We start from the raw sequence: 27117 nt of genomic DNA, 5'->3' as shown, positions 1-27117 counted from the left end.
AACCACTGCTTTTGGGTCTCAAACTAGATACTTAAAGAATGTAAGGAACAACTGGGGGACAAGATTCAGTCTTATTGTAAGCTTGTTAAAAAAAGGTATAGTACTGCTTGATAGGAAAAGACCTAATGCTGTACCAATTCACAAAAGTGGAAGTAAGGAGACACCACTTAATTATGGGCCAGTATCACTGACTAGCACAATAGTGTGATTATTTGAAAGGATTGTGAAAGATCAACAGACCAGTGTAGATGAGCAGATCCACAAAAACTCAAGTTCTGGAAAACAGTGATTACTATGGCCACCCACTTACATGGGGGAAAAGGCTTTTAGCATGTATATGCAAGTATATTTTCTATTTATAGTGTGTATTAGAGATACTGATTACAAGCATGTAGAATATTTACTGTAGAAAGGAGGTAAAACACAATGCTTATTTCTTGTTATATATTTAGAAAAAAATTATAATAAACCTTTTAGTCATACAAATTGACAAAACTAATAACAATTTCTGGTCACATATATTACCCCTGCTAATAATTTCATCAGGAATTATGTACATTATTATTAACAAATGACTATCAGAAATTTAATAATTCACTCTAAATTCTAGTGCTGTTATAGCAAGTCTCTATAATCAATGGGTAGTTTCTTTATAGATTTCCCTTTTCTGTTCTTTTTATCACCTTGCAGAATCGGTTTATCTTTGGCACGTATTGGCCTGTCAGGTTTGTTAAATTTACTTGTATTCTGTCCTTTGAATGTATTATATTTTTCTTTTGCGAGTTTAATCAATGTGTATACTGCCTTTGGTTCTGGTTGTGCCAGGCTCTGCCGAGCCTTTTCGAAGTCAAGAACTCCTTCCTTGGTTTGTATACACAGCCAACTGGTTGGTGGATTGAATACTGTAACTTCAGTCTTTCCATCATTGAATGGTACATGCAGCATGTTTGAGCTTTCTTGGGCACACTGGCAGAATTCTTGAGGCTCCTGAATAAAAGAAAAAGAAATTAAAGTATTTAACCACTTCAGTACGACTCAAATTTTTGTGCACAGCATTGGCTGCCATATGTAATTTGCAACACACTACTCGCATTATAAAATATAAGGTCACTGCTGTATTACTTGTTCTCTTTTACTCTGAGTAATAATAAACACAGAAAATGTGATCAAACCAGTTCACAGAATCTGGGGGTAAATCATTACATACATACATACATATACCAAGGCTTTTTCCCCCTTACAAGGGAGGTAGCCAAAAAGGAAAAGGCATAAAATCATTCCCACCCATTCCATCCCTGAATACACTCCACACCCCTCCACCCTCCCTCTTATCTTAGCACCTCCTGGATGATGGGTCATCCCTGCACCTTGTCCACTGCCCTGGGTCAGAAGCAGTGTCGCAAGACACAGCACATCCACAGCAAGGCCGCTTCATTAAATCGGCGACCCCCCTCTCCGTCCCCCCCATGCACAAAATCATTACAATCACAGAAAAAAAAAAATACATATAATCAAGATGCTGATCCCAACACCCTTATGTACCCACTCATGCCTCATGATGCCTACATAGGCATCATCATACCGAAGTGGTTAATATACTCAAAACTCACTAGCCAAGCAGGTTAGGCCATTGCTACTTACAGAGTAAGTCATAGGAATGGCAGTTCAAACCCTGCCACCGGCGAAGTTGAACTAAGGGGATGGTTCATTAAATTCCACACTACAAAGTTCTCTGTAAGGGGCACTCTCCTAGCCTCCTGATAGCATGGAGTTTGTGACATCAAACCAAATCAATTTAACATACATGCATACATATACCATGCTGCAAGATGACCAGGATAAAGTATGGAAAAGGAGCCAGAGACACAAGATGAACTTCAACATCAAGAAATGTAGCATAATGGAATTTGGAAGAGGTAAAAATAGAGTTTCGGGAAAATATACGATTGGAAAAGTAAACACAGAGAGAGACCTAGGAGTAATCATCTCTAGTGACTTGACACCTGACAAACATGTAAATAAATTATTTGGAGAGACTTTCAACTTATTAAGATCAATGAAAGTAGCCTTCGATTACATGGATGAGGAGATGGTTAAGAAAATAATCTTTACACTGATAAGACCAAAATTAGAATATACTGTATCAATGTGGACACCTACAAAAAAAAATTCCAAAGAGCAGCAACAAAAATGGCACCCACACTATCAAATCTGACATATGAACAAAGATTGGAGAAATTACAGCTGTCAACACTAGAGCAGAGAAGGGAAAGAGGCAATTTGTTGACCATTTTCAGAATTATGAAAGGGATGGAAGTTCTCGATAGAGACGACCTATTAAAATGGAACACAAGAGAAACAAGAGGACACAAAAAGAAACTACGGAAAGACAGTTACAGAAGAGACCTGAAAAAAAAAAAAAGCTTCCCACACAGTGATCAATGTCTGGAACAAACTGAACAGAGAAACAGTGAATGCCAGAACTATACACAATTTCAAGAATAAACTGGATGTGGCGAGATACAAAAACGGGTCATTACGAGCATAGCTCCTGTCCCGAAAAATACAAGACACAGCACATCCACAACAAGGCTGCTTCATTAAATAGACAAAACCCCCTTTCCGTCCCCTCGTGCAAGAAAGAAGATGGGGAGAAATCCTTTCGGGCTGCGTCAATTTATTTCTCACACATACTCCCCCACCCACTACCCCTCATACATCACAGCATCATCCATACACAAGCATTCTCCATTCACCCCTATCTTCTGTCTTCACCCGTCCTTCCTCAACAGACATCGCCCTTTTTCCCAATGCCCTTTTTACCCATCCATCCATCTCATCCTAGGTTGACCCCTCATGTTCACTCCTTCCACTTCTGCCTTTCACACCTCTTTCACTAGTCTTTCTTCACTCATTCTTTCCATATGTCTAAACCATCTTAATATTCTTTCATCAGCCCTATCTCCCAACTCCCTTTCCACCCCTATTCTCCTCCTCACCTCCTTATTTCTCACTCTATCCAGCTTAGTAACCCTTATCATACTTCTCATGCACCTCATCTCAAACACATTCAAACTCCTCTCTTATGTTCCATGTTTCTGCCTCGTACAGTGCTGCCGGCACAATCACTCCTTCATACAATCTCCTCTTAGCATCCCAAATGTCTATTTCTTAATATACACCTGCAAAATATATTCGCTGTCCTCAATACAAACCACGTGAATATGATTAGAGGTAAAGACAAATCAATAGCTCTGCTGCCCTGGTTCTTTCTTGCAGGAGACCTATGGCCACCCCAGGAAGCTGCTCACAGCCACTGGTTCAGCCCATAAGTCACTCAGTAAAGAAATTCTGTGTTGCTCTCTGGAGGTGATGAGTGAAGCACAGCATACTATGAAGTCTTTTGTGTCTTCTGTATGGTGCATCTGTGCATCTCATGGAACTATAATCCACTACCTAGCTGATTCTATGTCAGTACTGTTTTAATGCAGGGTGGTCACCTGACTGTAGGTAGCCTATGTTAGTACAATTCTTTTAAGTTTTGTGAGTGATTTCTCCATTGGGTTGATTTCTGGGAAAGTCTGAAGAATAGAATTTGGATATCCATTATGAAAGGCTTGTTTTGTGACCTGAGTGTGTATGTGTTTTTGTATGGATGTAGTGCAGTGCATTTAGGGCAGGTTAATGTACTGTACATGTCTGAGAATACTGCTGAGGTTGTTTTTATGTTACATTTAGTGGGCTGTGTTTGTGTGATACAGTATGAAGGGTGTCAGGGTTCTTGGGTTTGGCATAGAAATCTGTACCTATCATTCTTATGCTATGCTCTTTGGGAATGACTGTGGTTTCTGAATGTAGATGTGTTTGTTGTTTTAGTGCAACTAGTTATTATTTGTAGTACTTTGGTGATGTTAATAGGTTGTCTGTTTTCTTACCTACTGAACAGGTAGGTAGCTACGGCATTCATCCAGTCCCACCCATTAAACTCTCATCCACCATCCACTGCTTCCCTCTCATTTGAGCTCTTTCATGGCTTTGTTCATATATAGTGATAAGTCTGTTCTCTAAATCATGCACCTGCCACTGTTCTGTGTATTTTTAGTTTCTTATTTGCCTTCACTGTGAGGTCTTTAATGTGGAGGGTGAAGAAAAGGATGACCATTTAAATTGATTTTTGCGGTAAGCATCATCAATGAGGATCTGGGGGAAATACTTTATGTTTTGTGTCAGCCATAGTTTAGTTCATCGAGGTAAATGTGTGTTCACACATCTCTTCATTTAATGAACAAAAGGGGGTAACATTGGTTCAATAAATATAACAAACTCAACATATTTACTGTAATTTAACACCAGATTTACCAAGGTTTGTGAACATGGGTTCTTAATACACCTTGATTGTATAATGGGGACTTTGAAATCTATTTTGAGTTGCATGATTTTGTTTGTTGCCTCCAAAATATGTCAAATGGGGTCTGTCAAATCAAGGGCCGATTGTCTTTAAAGGAGGAAACAGGGAGGCACTGCTAACTTAAAGGTCTTCACCCAGTACAATGGCCAAAATGTACTGTGTAAATGATACATGGATGGTATACTTTGAGGAGGAAAAAGAGACAGGCACAAACATAACATATCTGGAGTGGAGGACCTCTAAAAGAAGACATATTTCAACCTAAAATCAAAAGAAAATTTAAAGCTAAGACATAGGGGAAAAAAAAGAAAAAAAAAAATCCAGGTCTCCTTTGCAACTCCAAGGTAATAATCATGGCCACTTATTCAGCCAGTAAATCACTCGTAGAAGAGATTTTGTGTTCTTATCTGCATTGGGTGAGTGCAGGATAATCTAGAATATGGTGCTCTGTCTTCCATGTATTGGTTACATCAGGGGCAACTGGAATCTATTGCCAGGCCAATTCTGTATTGACCCCTTATTTAATGCATGATAACCTTAATGTAGGTGAACCGGTGTAGTTTTTATTTGTTTTGGGAATAATTTCTTGACTGGGGGAGTTTCATGAAGTATAGTATTTGGTGTGCTTGTTTTGTGATTTGAAAGTGTATATGTTTTTGTATGGGCATTGTTTATTACAATATATCACAATTATGTAAATACAAAATATATGTCACAGAAAACCTTTGACAAGAACCTGTGTGGATCAACAGATACCTCTATTGCCCTGGTGTCCTGTTTCACTGACATCGCAAGCAGATCACAAATAAAAACAACTAATAACCACTCCCTCACTGCCTTGCCACTTTTTGAATAATCTTCACCCTAACATCATCCAGTCCCAATGCTTTTCAACTTGCTTCTACCTTCCCCATTTCTTCACCATTTTGTATTGATTCAGCTCTAATCAGTTTTCATTACATCTCTCCCCGAATCAACAATTCAACTTCTCTATCCTCATTCACATTTAAGTTCTTCAAAATGCTCATTCCACATATCAACAAACACCTCTTCCTTCATTGACAGTCTCCCATGCAAAACTGGTCTTCATTTACTTTCACCTCTTCCATACCATGAAGCCTATGTAGGCATCATGAGGCACGAGTGGATATACAAGGATGCTGGCATTAGCGTCCAAATTATATCTATTTTGTACTGTAGTTGTTGTGGGTTAGGGCGTCGTTACTTGTGGCAAAGGTTGAGGGGATGGCGGTTTGAATCCTACCACTGGCGAAGTTGAACCAAGGGCATGGCTCATTAAATTCCATGCTACAAAGTCTTCTGTAAGGGGCACCATCCTAGCCTTCTGATGGGAGGAGTGTGTGACATTAAACCATATCATCATTATCACCAGTTGTACCTGAGTGACCCCTGAATTCTGTGAACTGGCTTGACTGCATTTTTCATGTTTATTATTGAGATGAAATGCCTGAGAAGTGTGGTGGGGGTTGCTGGGCTGGATGGAGTGAGAGGTGGAGAGGGGGGAGGAGAGCAGGGATGGAAGGGGAGTTGGGAGATAAGGTTGATGAAGGAGTGTTGGGAGTTTGGACACAGAAAGAATGAGTGAAGATGGATTAGTAAAAGAGGTGTGGAAGGCAGAGCTGGAGGGAGTGAACATGAGTGACATTCCTTCTAAGCTGTGTGCATGTACACACGCACATAAAGAAAAATGTGCACACACATGGTTTTCGAATGATATTAAAATCCATTCAATAAAGAAGTTCCAACTAAATATCAACTTCTAAATTCTCTAAAAATATGGTAACTTGCCAACCGTCAAACCAATAATTGCTTTGTTTTTTTTTCTCCTCTTCTAACTCTAGTGCGTCAATTGTGAACGAAATGACTTTGCCACCTGGCTGGAGTGTAGAAATCATTTGAAAATGTTTATAAATGATTTCCACCACTGTTTGGTGGAGGTAATATATAATACAAACTTACAAATTATGCATATTTGGTTAACTGATACGATGGTGACTCACATAGGTGTGCCACACTTACTTTTCAGAGAAGGCAAAGTTTGTACACAAGCAAATATCTGTGCACACTCACAGCAAAAAATCAGAGAGAACACTGAACATGAGGGAGCAACCAAGGATGAGATGGATGGATGAGGTAAAAGGGGCATTGGGAAAGAGGGGAGTGCCTGTTGAGGAAGGACTGGAGAAGACAGAAGATAGGGGTGAATTGAGAATGGTTGTGTATGGATGATGCTGTGATGCATGGAAGGGAATAGATGTGGCATGTGGGAGTAGATGTGAAAGATATTTTGATGCAGCCCATCTTCTCTTTTTCTGCACGAGGGAACAGAAAGGGGGTTACCGATTAAATGAAGCAGCCTTGCTGTGGATGTGCTGTATCTTGCTGCATTGCTTCTGACCCAGGGTAGTGGGCAAGATGTAGCGATGACCTATCATCCAGGAGGAGCCAAGAAAAGAGGGAGGGAGGGATGGTGAATGGGAGTGGAAATGAAATGGGTGGTAGAGGATTTATGCCTTTGACTTTGGCTACCTCTCTTGTAAGGGGGAAAAAGCCCTTGGTATATGTATATATCATTACTCAGAGTGACAGAAAATGAGTAAATCAGCAGTGATTTTATATCTTATATTGTAAGTATAGTGATGCATCTTGTACCTCAAGCATCTGATAGCTGCACGTGAAAAATTGACTCATACTGAAGGGATTAACATGATTTCATCTGAATTCTGAAGCTCTAAGAACACAATGCATATCCTGAAAATACATTACAGAAACACTCAACACTCAACAAAAAGAATAAAAGAAAATTTTAAAACCATGGAAAACATTTACAAATCTTTGTTGTAAAAAGGGTTGTGGTGCTCGCCCATGTAACCAAATCTGCTATCAGGGATCAGTGCCTCCTGCATGAGAGCTGGTGGCAGAGGTACATTGTGACTGACTGGCCCCCAACTCTTGGGGTTGTAGGGTGGTCGTCCCGTGATGAAGACATGACCATACCCCAAACACCTCAGAAATACAAATCTCTTCTTGTGCAGATGAAATAACAATTACATGCACAAATTGTAACTCAGACAAAGCTGCAGGAATACCACAACCTTACCTCAATACACTCAGTATCTAGTTAACTACAAATAGACTGAAAACAGCCTCAACCAAATCTACAGCCACACTTTTCACCAACTGAACGGCAGAACACAAATACATACCACACCTCTATATCAACAACATTCTCATACCACACATACATACACCAATGATTTTCGGCATAACATATGACACATCCATGTCATTCAAACAACACATCACAAACATAAGAACTAAATGCAAACCTAGACTTAACCACTTCACTCCAGGCCAAAATCTCGCGGGCTGCCAGATGTACGATGTTGCGTCATAATACTCGCATCATCAAAAATAGTCACCGCTTTTATTGATCGTTCTCTCTTTCACCCGTGAATTTTGATAACCACAGAAAATGTGATGAAGACAGTTTAGAGAGTATGTCATTACGCAGGGGCAACTACAATAAATATAATCAAGACGCCGATATGGCAGCCTCATGCATCCACTTGCTCCTCATGCTGCCTACGTAGGCGGCACCGTATGGAAGAGGTTAATACGCTCAAATCAATTACAGGAACAGCATTTGGACGAAACAAAGGATCTAATACTACATAATACAAACAATGTATATGCTCACTGATGAATTATGCAACCCCTGCATGGGCCTCTAATCTCACTAAGACACACCACAACACCCTTCAGGTTGCACAAATAAAAACATCTACAGACCATTTACACCATGAAGCAAAAGTTCTCAAAGTCAAGGATAAACTTGACATGAGAAGCACACAATCACTTGCTGCAGCCTCCACAAACACAGCATACCCCACTGCACTACACAGTACACCAAGAAGCATCAACATCCAAATACATATATTACATACAAATACTATCTTCTCTTCCTCCACAACCACCAGACACCAGCCTCCAGAAGCATATCCATAATCATATCACTCACTGCTCCATCAACAAACTGAAAGACAATACATTGCTGCATGCCAGACTCCCTGATATCCATCCCTCTGAATCCTCTCTCCCCAAAATGGACAGAGTCCACATGGCTACACTGTGATGTGGACACCATCCAGCCTTTCTAAGCTACCAGAGGAGGCTGGATGGCAGTATTGCAGACAACTAATAATAACAACACATAATGGAAGACTGCATTATACACAATCATGCATGCAAACAACACAACATACACTCTATAAAGGATTTGTGGGAAAACCCAGTTTTGGCTGTGGCATTCCTTGGGAGACGGGACTGCTCGGACAGACAGTCTAGGGAACGACAACAACAACAACTAATAATAAATTGGCATGAATAATATTAAACAAACAGACAAATAATCTAACCAGTAGTAGTTGTTGCAGGCTGCTTGGAAGCCATTACATTATGTATTACTCTCGTAAAAGCAACAGTAAATGTGAAATAGTAGCACAAAACACAGACATTGATACATGGGCCGAGGGAGTAAAGACAACTGAATAAAAATCAGGAACGAGTTTTGATGGGTGGTCAATGGGGTGTAGATGGCACTGTGATTCCAGTGCATTTGTTTATGGTTTGGTGACTATAATCAAGCACCTACATAAAAAAATGAGCGAATGGTATCAATTCAAAAGGATCATATAAACGAAATATCGGATATCAAACCATCGAATAGTGAGGAAAACCTGCATATAAAGAATTTGTGGGGAAAACCCTATTCCACCCATGGGATTCCTCAGGGAGATGGAACTACTCAGCCAGACAGTCTAGGGAACAACAACAGCAACAACAAATCAAAAAGAAAAGAAAAATTATGGTGGATCCACTTACTATTAATCTGATTCCTGCAGGGGTCGATTCAATATGAATCTGGTGAGCTCGCTGCCATCTAAGAAAGGTTTCACGGAGATGAACATCTTGGAGGCGAAAAGTATGGTCACGAAGAAAATCACTGGAAAAGAGCAAAGTAAATTGTAAATTCAAACTTTTGAATGTGGAGAAGTTATTACAAAAAATGAACATGAAGAACAGAAAATATTCTATTCTACCCATATACCAAAAGCTTTTTTCTCCTCATAAAGGAGATAGATAAGTCAGAGGCACATACCTATTCCAACACATTTCACTCCCCTCCACCACCCCTTTCTACCCCTCCCATCTCAGCTCTTTATGGATGATGAGTCATCCCTGCATCTGCCAACTGCCCTGGGTCAAATGCAATGCAGCAAGACACAGTACATCCACAGTAAAACCACTTCACTTACTCAGCAACCCCCAGAAGATATACAGTAAATTATCTCCATTAGCCTCGTACACATTAAGGCACAATAACTTAGAATTTTTTGTAGCAAGACCCAAAATAAAATCCATCCAACTACCTATCCCATCTATCCATCTTATGAAAGGCAGACCTGCTGTTCCCCATCACACTACTTGGGTCATACATAAATCTACCTAGATACCAAGGGCTGCTTCTTCCCCATTATAAAGGAGGTGATGTGATATTGTTTGATGTCACAAACTCCCCCCTATCAGGAGGCTAGGATGGTGCCCCTTACAGAGGACTTTGTAGTGTGGAATATAATGAACCAAGCCCTTGGTTCAACTTTGCCAGTGGCAGGATTCAAACCACCATCACCTTGACCTTCGTAGCAAGTAATGACAACCTAACCCGTTCAGTTAGCAAGCTTCTTATAAGGGAGGTAGGCAAGTCAAAGACAAGCACTCATTCCACCACCCTTGTTCCCATTTCTTCTTAGCTCCTCTTGGATGAAGGGTCATCCCTGTCTCCTGCCCATTGCCTGGGTCAGAAGCAATGCAGAAAGACAGTACATCCACAGCAAAGCCACTTCACTTAATCAGCAACCATTCCCTGTTCCTTCAGGATAGGTCAAAGAATCATCCATACACAGCTTTTCTCCACTCATCCCTATCCCCTGCCTTCTCCCTTCCTTGTTCAACAATCATTCCCCTCTTGTTCAAAGCCCCTTTCACTCCATCCATCCATCCATGGATGTCCCCTCATGTTTGCTCCATCCCCTTCTGCTTTCCACACCTCTTTTACTTATCTTTCTTCACTCATTCTTCCCATGTGTCCAAACCATCCCAACACTCTTTCATCAGCCCTATCTGCCATCTCCTTTGCCACCCCCACTCTCCTCCTCACCTCCTTATTTCTCACTCAATCCAACCTTGTAACACCTACCCTACTTCTCACACTTCATCTCAAACACATCTAAATTTCTCCTCTATGCCTCTCTCAAACTCCAAGTCTCCGCCCCATACACTGTTGTTGGCACAATCATCCTTTCATATTCTTTATGCATTCATTCCCTGATGTCTTTTTCTCATTAAACTTTTTAATCCCCCAAGGTATTTACTTGCTTCTCTCAGTCTACAATTTACCTCTACCCCTACTCCTCCCTTTCCTGCCACATGCCACCCTAAATACTTAAAATTATCCACTTCCTCCAGCCTCTCTCTTTTAAGACTTACTTCCAACTCTCTGCTATCCTCTCCTTTTGTACATCTCATCACCTTACTTTTACCCACATTTACCTTCAACTTTTTCCTGTCCCATACATTCCCAAACTCTGTCACTAACTGCCTTAATCCCTCCTCTGACCCTGACGCATGTACAGTGTCATCCACACGTAACAACTGGCTTGACTCCCACTTCTCTCCATTATCTTTAACTATCTCTAGTCTCCTGCCCATTACCCTCACATTCACCAACCATACCACCCCAACCACGTACACATTCAACAACCATGGCATCATACATTGATATACCAAAGGCTTCTTCCCCCTTACAAGGGAGGCAGCCAAAAAAATAAAGGCATAAAATCCACTCCCACCCATTCCATCCCCATATACTCCGCTCCCATAAATTGACACAGCCTGAAGGGATTTCTCCCCATCTCCTTTTCTGCATGAGGGGACAGAGAGGGGGGGTTGCCTATTTAATGAACCTGTTTTGCTATGGATGTGCTGTCTTTTGTGGCACTGCTTCTGACCCAGGGCAGTGGGCAAGATGCAGGGATGACCCGTCATCCAGGAAGAGCCAAGAAAAGAGGGAAGGAGGGGTGGTGAATGGGAATGGAGTATGTGGGGATGGAATGGGTGGGAGTGGATTTATGCCTTTGACTTTGGCTACCTCCCTTGTAAGTGGGAAAAAGCCATTGGTATATGTATATGTAAAGTATAAATCTAAAGCAAGCTATCATATTTTGGTATCAACAAAATCATATTAAAATATCAAGACTGGGTACCATGACATTTATCTCTGTTCAGTAAAACAGAAATAGGCAAGGACCTATGTTCAAATAATATAACATTACCATCTTCACACTGAACTCGAGAGATGCACTTACCTTGTCACAAAGACTGTTCCAACATTAGACTGCAGTGCTGCATACAAGAAGAACCCATCATCTTTGGTCCTGAACATTCAAATCAAAAGTCAGTTTAAAATATATATAAAGTGTATGCCTCCACATCATATTACAATGCTACAGATTTGATTAATTGACTTGGAAGGAAAGATGGGTCACATAATTCAAAAGAGAAAAATAATACCAAAGGATATACTCATAAACACTTTCTTTCAGATCAGCTCTAATAAAATTCTTTCCTTGTTCAGTCACATAGTATCTCACCCCAAAGATGTAATTATTAACAAGTAAAGGCTTTAGGGAATTAACACTAGATTACTTACATGTTGTCCAGCATGTAAAGATGTGCTATCCTATTTATAGCTGTCATTTCTTGACGAGACCATGAGTTCATATGACTTCTGCCAATCACTAAAACCTTTCCACCATGACGTTTTGCTACCTCTTCCACCACCAGACGCAGCTAGTAAGGTTTTTGAAAGTTAATCAAAGATAAATTAAGTCAAGCCATCCCTTGACAGATTCAAAATATCTGTACAATGAAATACTAAAGTCCTATTACAGGAACTAATAATTAACATGTGGGTAATACATGTATATATATACATATATATGAATATATATATACATACATAAATATATACATATATATATATATATATATATTTACATATATATTTAAATGAGTGCATAGAGGGTTTAGGAAGAAATGTCAATGTAATAGTACTGGGAGACCTTAATGCTAGGGTGGGAAATGGTCCAATCGATGGAGTGGTTGGGAAGTGTGGAGTTCCAGGAAAGAATCGTAGTGGAGAGTTGATGGTGGAAATGTGTCTAGAGAGTTGATGATAGCAAATACAGTGTTTCGGAAGAAAGTCAAGCATAAGTACACATGGGAGATTATGTAGTGGTAAATCGGATTATGATAGGAAGAGTTAAGGATGTACATGTGCTAAGGGGAGAGGGTGGGAGAATATCAGATCATTTTTTGGTGGAAGGTAAATTGAGAGTGGAGGATAGATGGAGAAAGAGGAAAGGGACAAAAGGTAGGGAGGTTCTTAGAGTGAACTCCTTGAATGAAAAGGAAAAGGAGAAGGAGTACGGAAAGAAGCTGAAGGAGGAGTGGGAGGGAGTAAAGGATGGAGTAGAGATGGGTGTGGAGGACGAATGGGGATGGTTCAAGGAGGGAGTCATAAAGTGTGCAAGGATGGTGTGTGGAACAAGAAGGACAGGAGGAAGTAAAATAAAGGGTAGTGAATGGTGGGATGAGGAAACAAAGAAGGTTGTAGAAGAGAAGAAGCGAGCTTACACAGATTGGTTACAAAATAGGACGAGGGAGACATATGAGAGGTACAAAGAAAAGAAAAGAGAAGTAAAGCAGAAGGTATGACAGAAAATTTTGAAAGTAATAGAAAGATGTTTTGGAAAGAAATTAGGAGAGGAAGAGGAGGCGAATCAAGTAGAGAAGAAAAGGTAAAAGGTGCAGATGGAGAGATGATAATGGAAGAGAAGGCAGTAAGGGGAAGATGGGCAGAATATTTTAGGGAGTTGCTAAATGTGAAGGAGGATAGGGAAGGAAAGATAGCTGCAGTGGGAAATGCAAAGAAAATGAGAGTGATGAGTGAGGAGAATGGAGGAGAAATAAGGAAGGATGAGGTGAAGGCAGTTGTTAAGATGATGAAAGCAGGTAAGGCACCTGGTCTGGATGGATGCCATGCAGAATGTCTGAAAAAGGGAGGTACAGTGATGGTGGACTGGTTGGTGAGGTTATTTAATGTTTGCTGGAGAGAGGGTAGAGTACCGGAGGACTGGAGGAGTGCCTGTATAGTTCCTCTTTACAAGGGAAAAGGGAACAAGTGTGAATGTAGTAGTTTCAGAGGGATTAGCTTGTTAAGTGTAGTTGGGAAGGCTTATGGGAGGATCTTGATTGAGAGGATTAGGAGAGGAACAGAAGGAGTAATTGGTGAGGAACAGTGTGGATTTAGGACAGGTAGAGGTTGTGTAGATCAGATCTTTGTGGTAAGACAGATATGTGAGAAAGCTATAGGAAAGGGGAAGGATGTTTTTTGGGCTTTTATGGATCTGGAAAAGGCTTATGATAGGGTAGACAGAAAGGCACTGTGGGAGGTTATGCAGATTTATGGGATAGGAGGAAAGCTTTTGGGAGCTGTCAAGAGTTTTTATGAGAGTAGTAGAGCTTGTGTCAGGATTGGAAATGGAGAGAGTGAGTGGTTTGAGGTAAAGGTGGGACTTCGTCAAGGATGCGTTATGTCACCCTGGCTGTTCAACTTATACATGGATGGGGTGGTGTGAGAGGTGAATGCAAGGGTAGTGGGTCAGGGATTGGAGATGGTTAAAGAAAATGGAGAAAAGTGGGAGGTGAGCCAGCTGTTGTTTGCGGACGACACTGCGCTTGTGGCAGCATCGGAGGAGGGATTGAGGAAGCTGGTGGCAGAGTTTGGGAGAGTATGTGATAGAAGAAAGCTAAAGATAAATGTGGGTAAAAGTAAGGTGATGAGATGTACAAGGGGTGAAAGTGGCAGTAGACTGGAAGTGAACATTAAGGGAGAGCGACTGGAGGAAGTGGATAGTTTTAGATACTTGGGTGCAAGTGTAGCAGGAAAAGGTGGAGTGAAGGTGGAGGTAGAATGTAGATTGAGAGAAGCGAGTAAATGCCTTGGTGGATTAAAGAGTGTAATGAGGAATAGACATTTAGGAATGGATGCGAAGAGGAGACTATACAAAGGAGTGATTGTGCCAACAGCACTGAATGGGGCAGAAACGTGGAACATAAGAGAAGAAGAGAGAAGGAGTTTGAATGTGTTTGAGATGAGGTGTCTGAGAAGTATGGTGGGGGTTACTAGGCTAGATAGAGTGAGAAATGAGGAGGTGAGGAGGAGAACAGGGGTGAAAAAGGAGCTGGGAGATAGGGTTGATGAAAGAATATTGGGATGGTTTGGACACATGGAAAGAATGAGTGAAGAAAGACTAGTAAAAGAGGTATGGAAGGCAGATGTGGAGGGAGTGAACATGAGGGGACGTCCTAGGATGAGGTGGATGGATGGGGTGAAAGGGCTTTGGGGAAGAGGGGAATGTCTGTTGAGGAAGGAAGGGAGAGGACGGAAGACAGAGGTGAGTGGAGAATGGTTGTATATGGATGATGTTGTGATTGCATGAGGAGGAATGGGTGGGGGGGTGGGGGTGAGGTAGTATGTGTAAGCAAATTTTGACGCAGCCTGAAGGGATTTCTCCCCGTCCTCTCCTTATATGCAAGGGGGGACGGAGAGGGGGGTCGCCGATTAAATGAAGCGGCCTTGCTGTGGATGTGCTGTGTCTTGCGACACTGCTTCTGACCCAGGGCGGTGGGCAAGGTGCAGGGATGACCCGTCATCCAGGAGGTGCTCAGATGAGAGGGAGGGTGGGAGGGGTGTGGAGTGTATTTAGGGATGAAATGGGTGGGAGTGTTTTTATGCCTTTCCCTTTTTGGCTACCTCCCTTGAAAGGGGGAAAAAGCCTTGGTATATGTATGTATGTATGTTATATATATACATATATATAATATATATATATATATATATATATATATATAAACATACAGACACACACACATAAATATATATACCAAAGGCTTTTTCCCCCTACACGGAGGGTAGCCAAAAAGAAAAAGGCATAGAAACCACTCCCACCCATTCCATTTCCTATATATTCCACTCCCCTCCACCCTGACTACATATGGGATACAAAAAAAAAGATTTACTGTACTTACAATATTTGCTTTTACATATGAGGGCTTTTGTCCAGTTATGTAAGAAACATTAAGGCCATCAACAACAGCAGAGAATGGTCCATTTTTCAATACAAAATCTTCAAATGCTGCCCATTCCTTTGGGCTTGTTGATCGGAAGATATCAGAACCATGTAAAATACGAGATGCAAAGATTTCCTGCAAAGATAATTAATCATTAATTTTAGGAAGAAATGACCCTTAAAATATATGACAAATAATTCTTTAAGGGTGAAAATTTTATGATATAGTTATATGCATTGTTAGATTGTTGACTGAAAATATATACATGGTGTGTCACATGAATACTTGTCATACTGTTTGGGTACAAAGGGTAGTGACTTCCAACTTTCTTAAAATGCGTACTGTACCTTCAACTCGGAAAATTTTTCTGAATCAACTGATGACAATTTGAGTTGTTCACTGCAGGCAGGGCATTGTCCTCTGTAAGATCATTACATGATAAAAGTCTTACTGGATTACATACAACCCACTAACTAGATACACAATCATGATACAGAACAATAAAGTCAATTTTTAGTATGATGATTTCTAAAGATTTACCTTCTTCCTATTCTTACAGTAGTGCTGGCCCACAGAAGATCTTCCTGGCATACTTTGGAAAGTAAGGAAATGACTTCCTCATTAGGAAGTATTTCGTAAGTGCCTAGTTTTTCAACAAGAACCTTAACGAGTTTTTCTTTTTCTTCCTTATCTTCAAGTTTTTGACAAAAATACAAATAGTCGAGGTATATGTATTCCTGGAGCTGTCTGTTTTCTAGATATGCCATGTCAAAGTACTTCCAAGCTATGTCCCACTCACCACATCTAAATGCTGCTGCAATGATGGCACTATATAACCGTACACTGATGCTACACAGAGCTTGGATCACTTTTAAGTACTTGAAAGATTCCTTCCATTTACTTGTTGAACAGAGAGCAATGGCAACAATTTCACTACAGTTAACATCGAGTAAACTAAAGCGTTTTATGAAGTTTTCATAAGTGCGAAGGACTTCTTCCTCCCCACACTGGTTGACACATCTTCCACAAATTTCAAGGTACAAAGCTGAAGTTAACATATTTGGTGTTCTACCCATAGCATGAATGTATTCTAAATATGAAGATGCCATAAGATAGCTCTGTGGAGAAGACATACATTTTTTCATTATGATTCCATCACAATTTTCAGCATTTACTTCTTTTCTAGTCACTTTCATACTTGATATTATCTCTTCCCATTCTTGGGTATTAGGCTTATGCATCTTGTTGAAGTCCAGGTTAACATCACTAAGTTCATTGATTTCTGATTCTTCATCATCCATGCAAGGCTCTGTGTTATGTGATTTGGATGTAAGCATATTTTGTGAAGCATTTGAAAAATTCATTTTACCAGCAAATAAAAATTGGTTTCTAACTGGTGGGAGAAATTTTTGATAACAAGACTTCAAGAAATGTGTGCTACAGAAGGTCTTGCATTTGTGTGAAACAACAGCTTCAGATATCTGCAACAGATGCAGTCCTGATGCAGCCATCCTGTACGTATTCATGGTGGCTTCTTCAACCTGAATAAAGTTTCCTGAAAGATAAAAAAAAGTTAGTTATTTCTGTTAATAAACTTGTTACTTTTTTTTATTACATTAAAGCTGTTACTAGTGCACATCCTTCTTTCAGAAAATAATCGGGTTTTTGGAGAAATAGTGACAGGAAGAGAGAGGAAGCAACTAAGGAGAGTTACCAGTAAGAAACTGTAAATACAGTACTGGATGACGAGAGGAGGTCATTTCTCAGTGTACGAGTCGCTTGTTTGATTTTCTTGGTGACAATTACTTAATTCAGCATGTAAAAGAGCCCACAAGGTATGGAAACTTACTCGATCTTTTGATCACTAGCCGCGAAAGCATGGTAACTGATGTAGAAGTCGGTGAATCTGTTGCAAATAGCGATCACAACCTAGTTAGATTCAAACTCCTAAACAATTTTAGAATAGATACTTGTGTTTCTAAAATACCCGATTTCAGTAAAGCTCAGTTCATAAAACTACGTCAGGAGCTTCAGCTTACAGATTGGGAGGCAAAATTAAACGAAAGACCTGTAGATCAGATGTGGGAAATATTTCAAAATACGCTCACTAAGATGATTCAAACTTACATTCCTTTTAAGGACAGACGTCCCCCAAATCAGGCTCGCCCAAAGTGGCTCGACAAAGAAACTGAAAAAAGTATTGCTAAAAAGAGACAGGCTTATAAGAAATATAAGTGCTCGGGTGTATCTAATGACTATGAAAGTTATGTATAAATACAGATATATTTAAAAAATAAAATAATAAAAATAAAACTAAATTACTAAATGATCATCGCTGAGAAATCCAAAGAGACTCCCAAAGAATTCTATAGTTACATTAGAGATAAAAAGGTTGTTCGGTATCACTTTGGTCCACTATTATCTGCTGACGGTCAACTTGAATATTAAAAATAATGAATGTTTAATATCTTAAACAATTATCTTAGCTCGGTATTCGTAAACGAAACACCTCAAGGTGAATTCCAAACTGAAACCTGTGAAAAGTCTAGGGTAAACTTACTCGGTACGGTAAATATAACAAAAGAAAAAATTAAAAAGTGTATAGACAAACTCAAAGTTAATAACACACCAGGGCCTGACGGTTGACATCCAAGAATCTTAAAGGAAATGAAAAATGAGATTGTTGTTCCATTAGAAATTATTTTCAAGAAATCCATCATATCCGGAGATGTCCCAAGAGAATGGAAGCTAGCTAACGTTACTCCCATATTCAAAAAAGGTGACAAAAAGAAACCAAATAACTATAGGCCTATAAGTTTGACTTCAATCGTAGGAAAAATAATGGAAACTATCATCAGAGATGCTATCGAACATCATTTAGAAAGTAACCGTTTGATAAATGATAGCCAGCATGGTTTCAGACGGAAACGTTCTTGCGTGACTAACTTACTCGAATTCTACAACGCAGTTATCTCGAATTATGACAAAAGAAACAATATAGATTTAGTATATCTAGACTTTGCAAAAGCTTTTGATACCGTCCCACACAAAAGACTACTTACTAAATTAGCTTTGCATGGAATAAGTGGTAGCCTATTAGGTTGGACTAGTAATTGGTTGAATGATCGAAAACAGAGAGTTGTTTTAAATGGACAAACTTCTGGATGGAAAAGTGTTGCAAGTGGAGTTCCTCAGGGTTCCGTTCTTGGGCCACTTCTATTCATAGTATATATAAATGATATAGACCATGGACTAAAATCTACTGTTTCCAAATTTGCTGATGATACAAAACTGTGCGGAGTGGCAAATGATCACTCAAACCAATTAGATATTCAAGAAGATTTGGATAAATTACAGCAATGGTCTGAAAAGTGGCTAATGAAATTTAACACAAGTAAATGCAAGGTAATGCACATAGGTAAAAATAACAGTAAGTACGATTACAAGTTATTTGGAAATTCGTTAACAAAAGTGGATAGTGAAAAAGATCTCGGTGCAATTATCAGTAACGACCTCAAATCATCCAAGCAGTGTATTTCAGCCTCTGAGAAAGCAAATAAGATTCTAGGACTGATTGTGCGATCTTTTGATTTCAAAAGTCCATCACTCATTAACAAGCTATATAAATCGTTAGTTCGTCCACATTTGGAATATGCTGTTTCCGTATGGTCACCGAATCTCATTAAAGACATTGACAGATTGGAAAGAGTACAACGGCGAGCCACAAAACTGATTCCAAATATCAAAAATAAATCATACGAAAATCGACTAAAACATATGAATCTGTTTTCCCTAAAAAAGCGTAGACTCAGAGGTGACTTGATACAGGTCTTTAAAATTCTAAAGGGAATTGACAACATCAAAAGTGACCAAATTTTTACATTGAATGAGAATCAGACAAGAAACAATGGTCTCAAACTGTCCAGAAATAGATTCAATTTGGAAGTAGGTAGAAACAACTTTGCCAACCGTGTAGTTAATGAATGGAATAAACTTCCTGCACAGGTAGTGCAATGTAGTTCAGTTCAAAGCTTTAAGAATCATTTAGATAAATACCTAAGTAAGATGCTGTAATGATTATAATTTATCTTATATTATTTGTTTTTGTTTTGTTATCATTTGTCTGTCTGATTTTTATTTATTATTAGTTATATGTCAATTTATTATTATTTACTATTTACCTGTTTGTTTATTATTTAACTATACCTATGCATTTATTTATGTATTTTATTTGTTATTTACATTATCATAGTTTTTATTTATTATTTTATTATTAATATGATTTTTTTTTTTTTTTTTTGCATCCGACCTAGATATGGATCAAAAGGTCTCCTGTCGGCATGCTCCGCCTTTGTAATCCTTTGTAAAGAATGTTCAGTATGAGCTTGATATAATAAATTCCCCCAATAGCAGAACTAAAAAGTCCCACAAAAACTCTCCATATTGTGAAAAAAATTTGCTAAAAAGAGCATGCTTCTAGATAGCAGTGTGTTTTTTTTTTTATTAAAAATCAATAACAAAAAATCTGTCTTCATTAGATAGCCATGAAAGATATATAAAATATGTGCATACTCTACCTAGTGGAAAATTTGTAAACTGGAGAAGGGGGACAACAAAAAAACTAGATCACAAACATTTTTCTTTAATGAACTTGGTCTTGACTGAATTAGTTCATTACAGCAAGTTCATTTTTTATCTGAATTAATGTAATTATCACATCTAAATAATGCCCTTTATCTGAATCTTCCACCAATCTAAAATAACTTCAGGGATCAACAATAGGTAGGCTACCTGCATGTAATATTCCTGCAATACAAATGTAAAAGAAAATCACCTCCCATCTGCTTTTTGACAATGTTTTTTTTGTTATTGATTTCTGCCAGTTCAATTATAGTAATTCTTGTTTAATCATATCTAGATTTTTTTTGTTTTTTTTTAAGAGGACCACAATGGAAATAAGTGTCTTGTGCTTTATTGTGACATTTTTGCAATTTTAAACAGTGAATTTTTATATGTGTGTATATGATGGCAAATAAAATGCATTGTTTATAAAGATATGTACTTGGGTATCAACTAACAACATGACACTCAACAGTGATAAATTTGAACTCATCTGGTATGGAAAGAACAAAATCCCTGCAGGAGAAACATTTATACTGCAGATGAAGATATTATTGAAGATACTCTATCAAAAATGGGTCATTCCTGCATCTTGCTCACTGCCCTAGGTCAGAAGTAATGTAGCAAGACACAGCACATCTATAGCAAGGCCACTTCATTTAATTGGCAACCCCCACTCTCCATCCTCTCGTGCAGAAAAAGAGAAGATGGAGAGAAATCCCTTTCAGCTGTGTCAAAATATCATTTACACATACTCCCTCATCCCCCATCCCCGACCCACTCCCTTCCACGCATCACAGCACCATCCACACACAATCATTCTCCATTCACCCCATTCTTCTGTCTTCTCCCTTCCTTCTTCAACAGACATTCCCCTGTTTCCCTACCCCATCCATCCATCTTTTCCTTGGTCACCCTCTTATATTCACTCCTTCCACCTCTGCCTTCTACATTTCTTTTACTAATCTTTCTTCATTCATTCTTTCCATGTGTCCAAACCATCCCAATACTCTTTCATCAACCCTATCTCCCAACTCCCTTTCCACCCCTGCTCTCCTTCTCATCACCATGTTTCTTACTCTAACCAGCCTAGTAACCCCTACCATACTTCACAAGCATTTCATTTCAAACACTGATCCCTCAGAAATTACTACACTCACACTTGTCATCGTTTCCCTTGTAAAGTGAAACCATACAGGCACTCCTCTGGTACTCTATACTCTTTTTGACAAACATTAAAAAAAACAACAAAAAAACAACAACAACAACTCAGCAGCCTGTCCACCGTCACTGTACCTCCATTTTTTAGACACTCCGCATGGCGCCCATCTAACCCAGGTGAATTACCCCTACTCTCATCATTTTAATAACGATTTTCACCTCATCTCATTTCTTCTCCATTTTCCTCACTTATCACTCTCATTTTCTTAGAGCTTCCCACTGCAACTACCTTTCCCTTCCCATCCTCCTTCACATTAAACAACTCCCTAAAATACTCTGCCCATCTTCCTCTTACTGCCATCTCTTCCATTATCATTTCTCCATCTACACCTTTTACCTTTTCTTTTTTACTTGATTCACCTCCTCTTCCTCTTTTAATTTCTTTCCAAAACATCTTTTTATTACTTTCAAAATTTTCTGCCATACTCTTACCCCATTTCACATCTGCTCTCCTCTTTGCCTCCTTTATCTTATGCTTTTCTTCTCTTCTCTCTTCTTTGTACCTCTCATATAATTCTCTTGTACTATTTTGTAAGCAATCTGTGAATGTTCATTTCTTCTCTTCTTCAATCTTCCTTGCTTCATCATCCCACCACTCGCTACCCTTCCTTCGATTTCCTCCAGTCCTCCTTGTTCCACACACAATCTTTGCACACCTTGTGACTCCCTCCTTAAAACATCCCCATTCCTAGTTGTACTCTATCCTTCACTCCCACTCTTCTCTCAGCTTTTTTTTTGTACTCTTTCTCCTTTTCTTTCTTATTTAAGCAGTTTACTCTAAGCACCTCCCTACCTTCCACCTTTTTCCTCTTTCTTCATCTAACCTCCACTCTCAACTTACCTTCCATAAAAAATAAAATAATAATCTGATATTCCCCCAGTCTCTCCCCTAAGAACATGTACATCAAAAATCTCTTCCTACTCTTTTCCTGGTTACCACTATATAGTCCATTAAAGCCCTACCTACCACCCTTCCATCCACCACCCTCTCCCTACAAAGAAGACAAGAGCACTACATCATATATATCTGGAAGATCCTGATGAAAGGAATGGTACCCTATCCATCTCCACATTAAGAAGATGCCATCAAGAGCCAGACCATCACAGGTTTGGTAGAACATGAAAAAAAAAAAAAAAAAAAAAATCTTACTTCTGTTTCACAATGACTAAAAACAATTAAGGCAAAACACTTCAATAACTTTGGGTTCCAGGCTGTTAAACTGTCTACCAAAAGAAATAATGGCCACAACAAAATGCAGCACAGAAGCATTCAACAGGAGACTCAATAATTTTCTGGAAAATATTTCAGATGAGCCTCCTATTCTGCACAGCCCACGGGTGCAGCATGAAACAGCATGATTGACGGTATTTTTTCAGAAGTGCACATCTATGCAGTATAGCATTAGATAATTAAATAAAAATCTTGTAAATCATAAAACATCAACGTGATATATGTATTTCTTGGCAGAAATCAAGAACAGAAAAAGTTGCTAAGAGTGAGTCATAAATGAAAGGAGGTGTAGTGACTCCTTGAGACGCCATCTTTTTTTTATGGATTTGGAGGTCAAAGACAATGACGACCTTGATTACCTCTAGAATTGCAGGTATCACATTACTAAATGCAGGTTAGATTAGGTAGTTTAGGTTGGGTAGGTTAGCTTAGAATAGATGAATTTATCATATCATACATACATACAAGGCTTTTTTCCCCCTTACCAGGGGGGTAGTCAAAAAGGACAAGGCACAAAAACATTCCCACCCATTTCATCCCCGAAAACACTCCACACCCCTCCACCCTCCCTCCCATCTTAGCACCTCCTAGATGACGGGTCATCCCTGCACCCTGTCCACTGCCCTGGGTCAGAAGCAGTGTCGCAGGACACAGCACATCCACAGCAAGGCCGCTTCATTAAATCAGTGACCCCCCCTCTCCGTCCCCCCATATAAAGGAGAGGACGGGGAGAAATCCCTTCGGGCTGCGTCAAAAATTTTTGCTCACACACACTACCTCACCCCAATCCACCTCATGCATCACAACATTTTCCATATACAACCATTCTCCATTCACCCCTGTCTTCTGTCCTCTCCCGTCCTTCCTCAACTGACATTCCCCTCTTCCCCAAAGCCCCCTTCACCCCATCCATCCATCTCATCCTAGGACGTCCCCTCATGTTCACTCCCTCCACATCTGCCTTCCATACCTCCTTTACTAGTCTTTCTTCACTCATTCTTTCCATGTGTCCAAACCATCCTAATACTCTTTCATCCACCCTATCTCCCAGCTCCCTTTCCACCCCTGTTCTCCTCCTCACTTCCTCATTTCTCACTCTATCCAGCCTAGTAACCCCCATCATACTTCTCAGACATTTCATCTCAAACACATTCAAGTTCCTTCTCTCTTCCTCTCATGTTCCATGTTTCTGCTCCATACAGTGCTGTTGGCACAATCACTCCTTCATACAGTCTCCTCTTAGCATCCATTCCCAGATTCCTATTCCTCATTACACTTTTTAAACCACCAAGGCATTTACTCGCTTCTCTCAATCTACATTCTACCTCCACCTTCACATAACATATCATATCAATAACAGAAAAAGTTGCTAAGACTGGTACATAAATGAAAGGAACTGTGGCAACTCCTTGAGACACCATCTTTTTTTATGATGGATTTGGAGGTCAAAGACAATGACAACCCTGCTTACCTCTAGAATTACAGGTATCACATTACTAAGTTCAGGTTAGATTAGGTAGTTTAGGTTAGATTAGGTTAGGTAGGTTAGCTTAGAATAGATGAATTTATCATACTTTAATTTCTTCAACCTCTGCATCTATCAAAACAAACATGGTGTCTCAAACAACCTACACATCTCCGTTCATTTGTGTATCACTTTTAGCAACATTTTTTGTTACTGATTTCTGCTGAGAAAACATATATTACACTGATGTATTATAATTTACAAAATTAATATATAATTTTCTAATGCTATATTACATAAGTGTGCACTACTGAAAATTTACCTATTTAGCTATTTGCAGTATACACATTAAAAAAATGTGTGGAGGCAGTGGACTATCAAGTTGGCTGTGGTGATTCTACCAGAACTTCCAACATATAAAACAAGTATATGTGTGAGGAAAATATCAGCTTATAAGTCAACAATCACCCGTGACAGGGCTGACTATGCCACATCTAAAGAGCAGAAGGCTTGTCTCAGAGAGTTAAGATCATAATCAACTGCAGCTTCACATTTACAAGGACGTGCCTCTTTAATTCTGTCCCAGTAAAGATAAGAAGCCTGACTGTCATCACACCAGATTGCTTCAAAAACAGCTGGACAAGTGGGTACAAACAGTGCCTGACCAGCCCCCTATTCCAAAATACATCAGACATATGACTAACACACTCCAATCATTACAGCAGACTTAGGAAACGTGGAGATGCCTGCAAACCATGGACACCCACGTCAGCTATGTCCTTAGATGGACAAAATTATACAGAGTAAGTAAAACAATGTATCATACTGTATGACAGCATTTCTCAACCTTTTAACCCTTTTGGAACCTTTAAAATAAATTGCATGTCTCAAGGAACCCTTGCATACAAAAAGAACACATTTACCATATCTTCCTCATTTTATTTTCATCATAATGGGTTAGATAGGATGATGTCTATATTACATTATTACAATAACTAAGAGTATGTCATGCTTGTTTATGTTACATATTTAAAATTAGATAAAAACTCAAAAGTGTATTTGCTTATCTCATTTGTTCTCGCAGATCCCTTAGGGACCTTTTGCGGAACATTAGGGTTCCGGGGAACCCTGGTTGAGAAATACTGCCTTATGATTATGACAATTTTCGGTAAAATTTTACTTTCGACCATTGTAGGAATATAGCAATACAAAATTAAATAGTAATTTTGTAAATTAAGATGTATGAACGAAATATGCAATTTTGTGTGCGGAAATGAAAATAAAAAAGTTGCTAAAACAGATTTCTTAAGTAACGAAGTCGTGTACGACGAATGGTACGCCATGTTTGTTAAGGTAGATGCCGACGTCAGAAAATGAAAGGACGATAAATTTGTCTAAACTAAACTAACCTACCCTGTGTTTAATAAATCATTACCTGCAAATTAGATATCATCCGGCTGGTCCTCGTCGTCATCGTCGTGAGAGACGTTGGCGGGCTTTTCAACCACTCTCTCAGCTTTTGTATGGCTATATTCCTCCAATGGTCGAAAGTAAAATTTTACCGGTTAGGTTAAGTTAGGTTAGGTTAGTTTACTTTAGTTTAGACAAATTTATCGTCCTTTCATTTCTCCGACGTCGGAATCTACCACAACAATCATGGCGTATCATTCGTAGTACACGACTTCGTTACTTAAGAAATCTGTTTTAGCAACTTTTTTTATTTTCATTTCCGCACACAAAATTGCATATTACGTTCATACATTTTAATTTACAAAATGACTATTTCATTTTGTATTGCTATATTCCTACAGTGGTCGAAAGTAAAATTTTACCCAATTTTCCTTCTTGACAATTCCCTGCAGACACACTTACAGTATCTGAGTATCATGTATGAGTATACATGTATGCACTTATGGCTTTCTCCCTGTACGACTATGAAATACAATTGTATTTACTATGAATAATATGAGTCTTACATGTATTGTATTTTATTGTATATATGATTGAATCCGAATCAAATCAAATCATATCAAATCAAACCCCTATTATTAGTATTGAACTATTCGCCCACTGCCACTTACATTTTATGATTTTAGGCTAGGCTAGGTAACTATCACCTTCGGTAATATTCATCTATATTTTGAAATATCTAAATGGAATTAATTGAACCATCAATATGCTTTGGTGGGTCTTTACATATACTAGTATAACCGCACACAAATATAACAATAATTACGCTGGCTTATATTTAAGAACCGTCGGCTACATTTACAAAGTTTGTTTATTTACAATCTTACGGCAATCTGCTGCAGTAACCCTGTTTTACCAAATGATAGATAGTGCAAGATCGTTTTTAAACTAATATGAAGAACAAACAACTTGTCAAGCAACTCATATGTCTATGAGATACACATTTCAAGAAGCTTCTTTTTTAACTAAAACAAATTATCAAAACTTACTTGAAAGAACTGATATTATGTCATATTTCTAGACGTCTGGCCACACAAAAGGTTAAATGTTCAGTTGTGTACATGGACGCAATATAGCGTTAGAAAATTAAATATCAATTTTGTAAATTATAATGTATCAACGTAATGTGCAATTTTCTTGGCGGAAATAAAAACCAAAAAAGTTGCTAAAACAGATTTCGTAAGTAACGAAGTCGCGCCGGACGAATGGTACGCCATGCTTGTTATGATAGATGCCGACGTCGAAGAAATGAAAGGATGATAAATTCGTCTAACCTAACCTAACCTAACCTAACCTAACGTATTTAGTAAATCGGTACCTGTAATTTAAGGTCATCCGGATCGTCGTCGTCGCCGTCGTCACAGATGTTGGCACTCTTTCTGATTGCGGGGTATATAGGTTTCCTTGGCTTGAAGGAATGCATGG

At 39.0% G+C, this 27117-nt stretch overlaps 1 protein-coding gene across 4 annotated transcripts; it reads right to left on the bottom strand.

Moving 5' to 3' along the window:
- Nucleotides 1–433: 433 nt before the first annotated feature.
- Nucleotides 434–27117, bottom strand: mldr (mitochondrial ribonuclease P catalytic subunit). Of its 4 annotated transcripts, none has more exons than XM_076209579.1 (8): nucleotides 27011–27117; nucleotides 16226–17240; nucleotides 16033–16105; nucleotides 15644–15820; nucleotides 12201–12340; nucleotides 11857–11925; nucleotides 9314–9434; nucleotides 434–987 (listed from the first exon to the last, which is right to left on the bottom strand). In XM_076209579.1, exons 2-8 carry the CDS (start codon nucleotides 17209–17211, stop codon nucleotides 616–618), a joined length of 1938 nt encoding a protein of 645 aa, XP_076065694.1. In that variant the 5' UTR covers nucleotides 17212–17240; nucleotides 27011–27117; the 3' UTR covers nucleotides 434–615. The 4 variants fall into 4 exon arrangements, with proteins under 4 accessions (XP_076065694.1, XP_076065685.1, XP_076065678.1 ...); XM_076209570.1 differs by lacking the exon at nucleotides 27011–27117 and adding an exon at nucleotides 26682–26810; XM_076209563.1 differs by lacking the exon at nucleotides 27011–27117 and adding an exon at nucleotides 26459–26536.

The sequence above is a fragment of the Oratosquilla oratoria genome, chromosome 2, assembly GCF_046742065.1.
Source record: "Oratosquilla oratoria isolate Oo_2021 chromosome 2, ASM4674206v1, whole genome shotgun sequence".
NCBI lineage: Eukaryota > Metazoa > Arthropoda > Malacostraca > Stomatopoda > Squillidae > Oratosquilla > Oratosquilla oratoria.
This window is presented reverse-complemented; position numbering and strand designations above follow the sequence as displayed.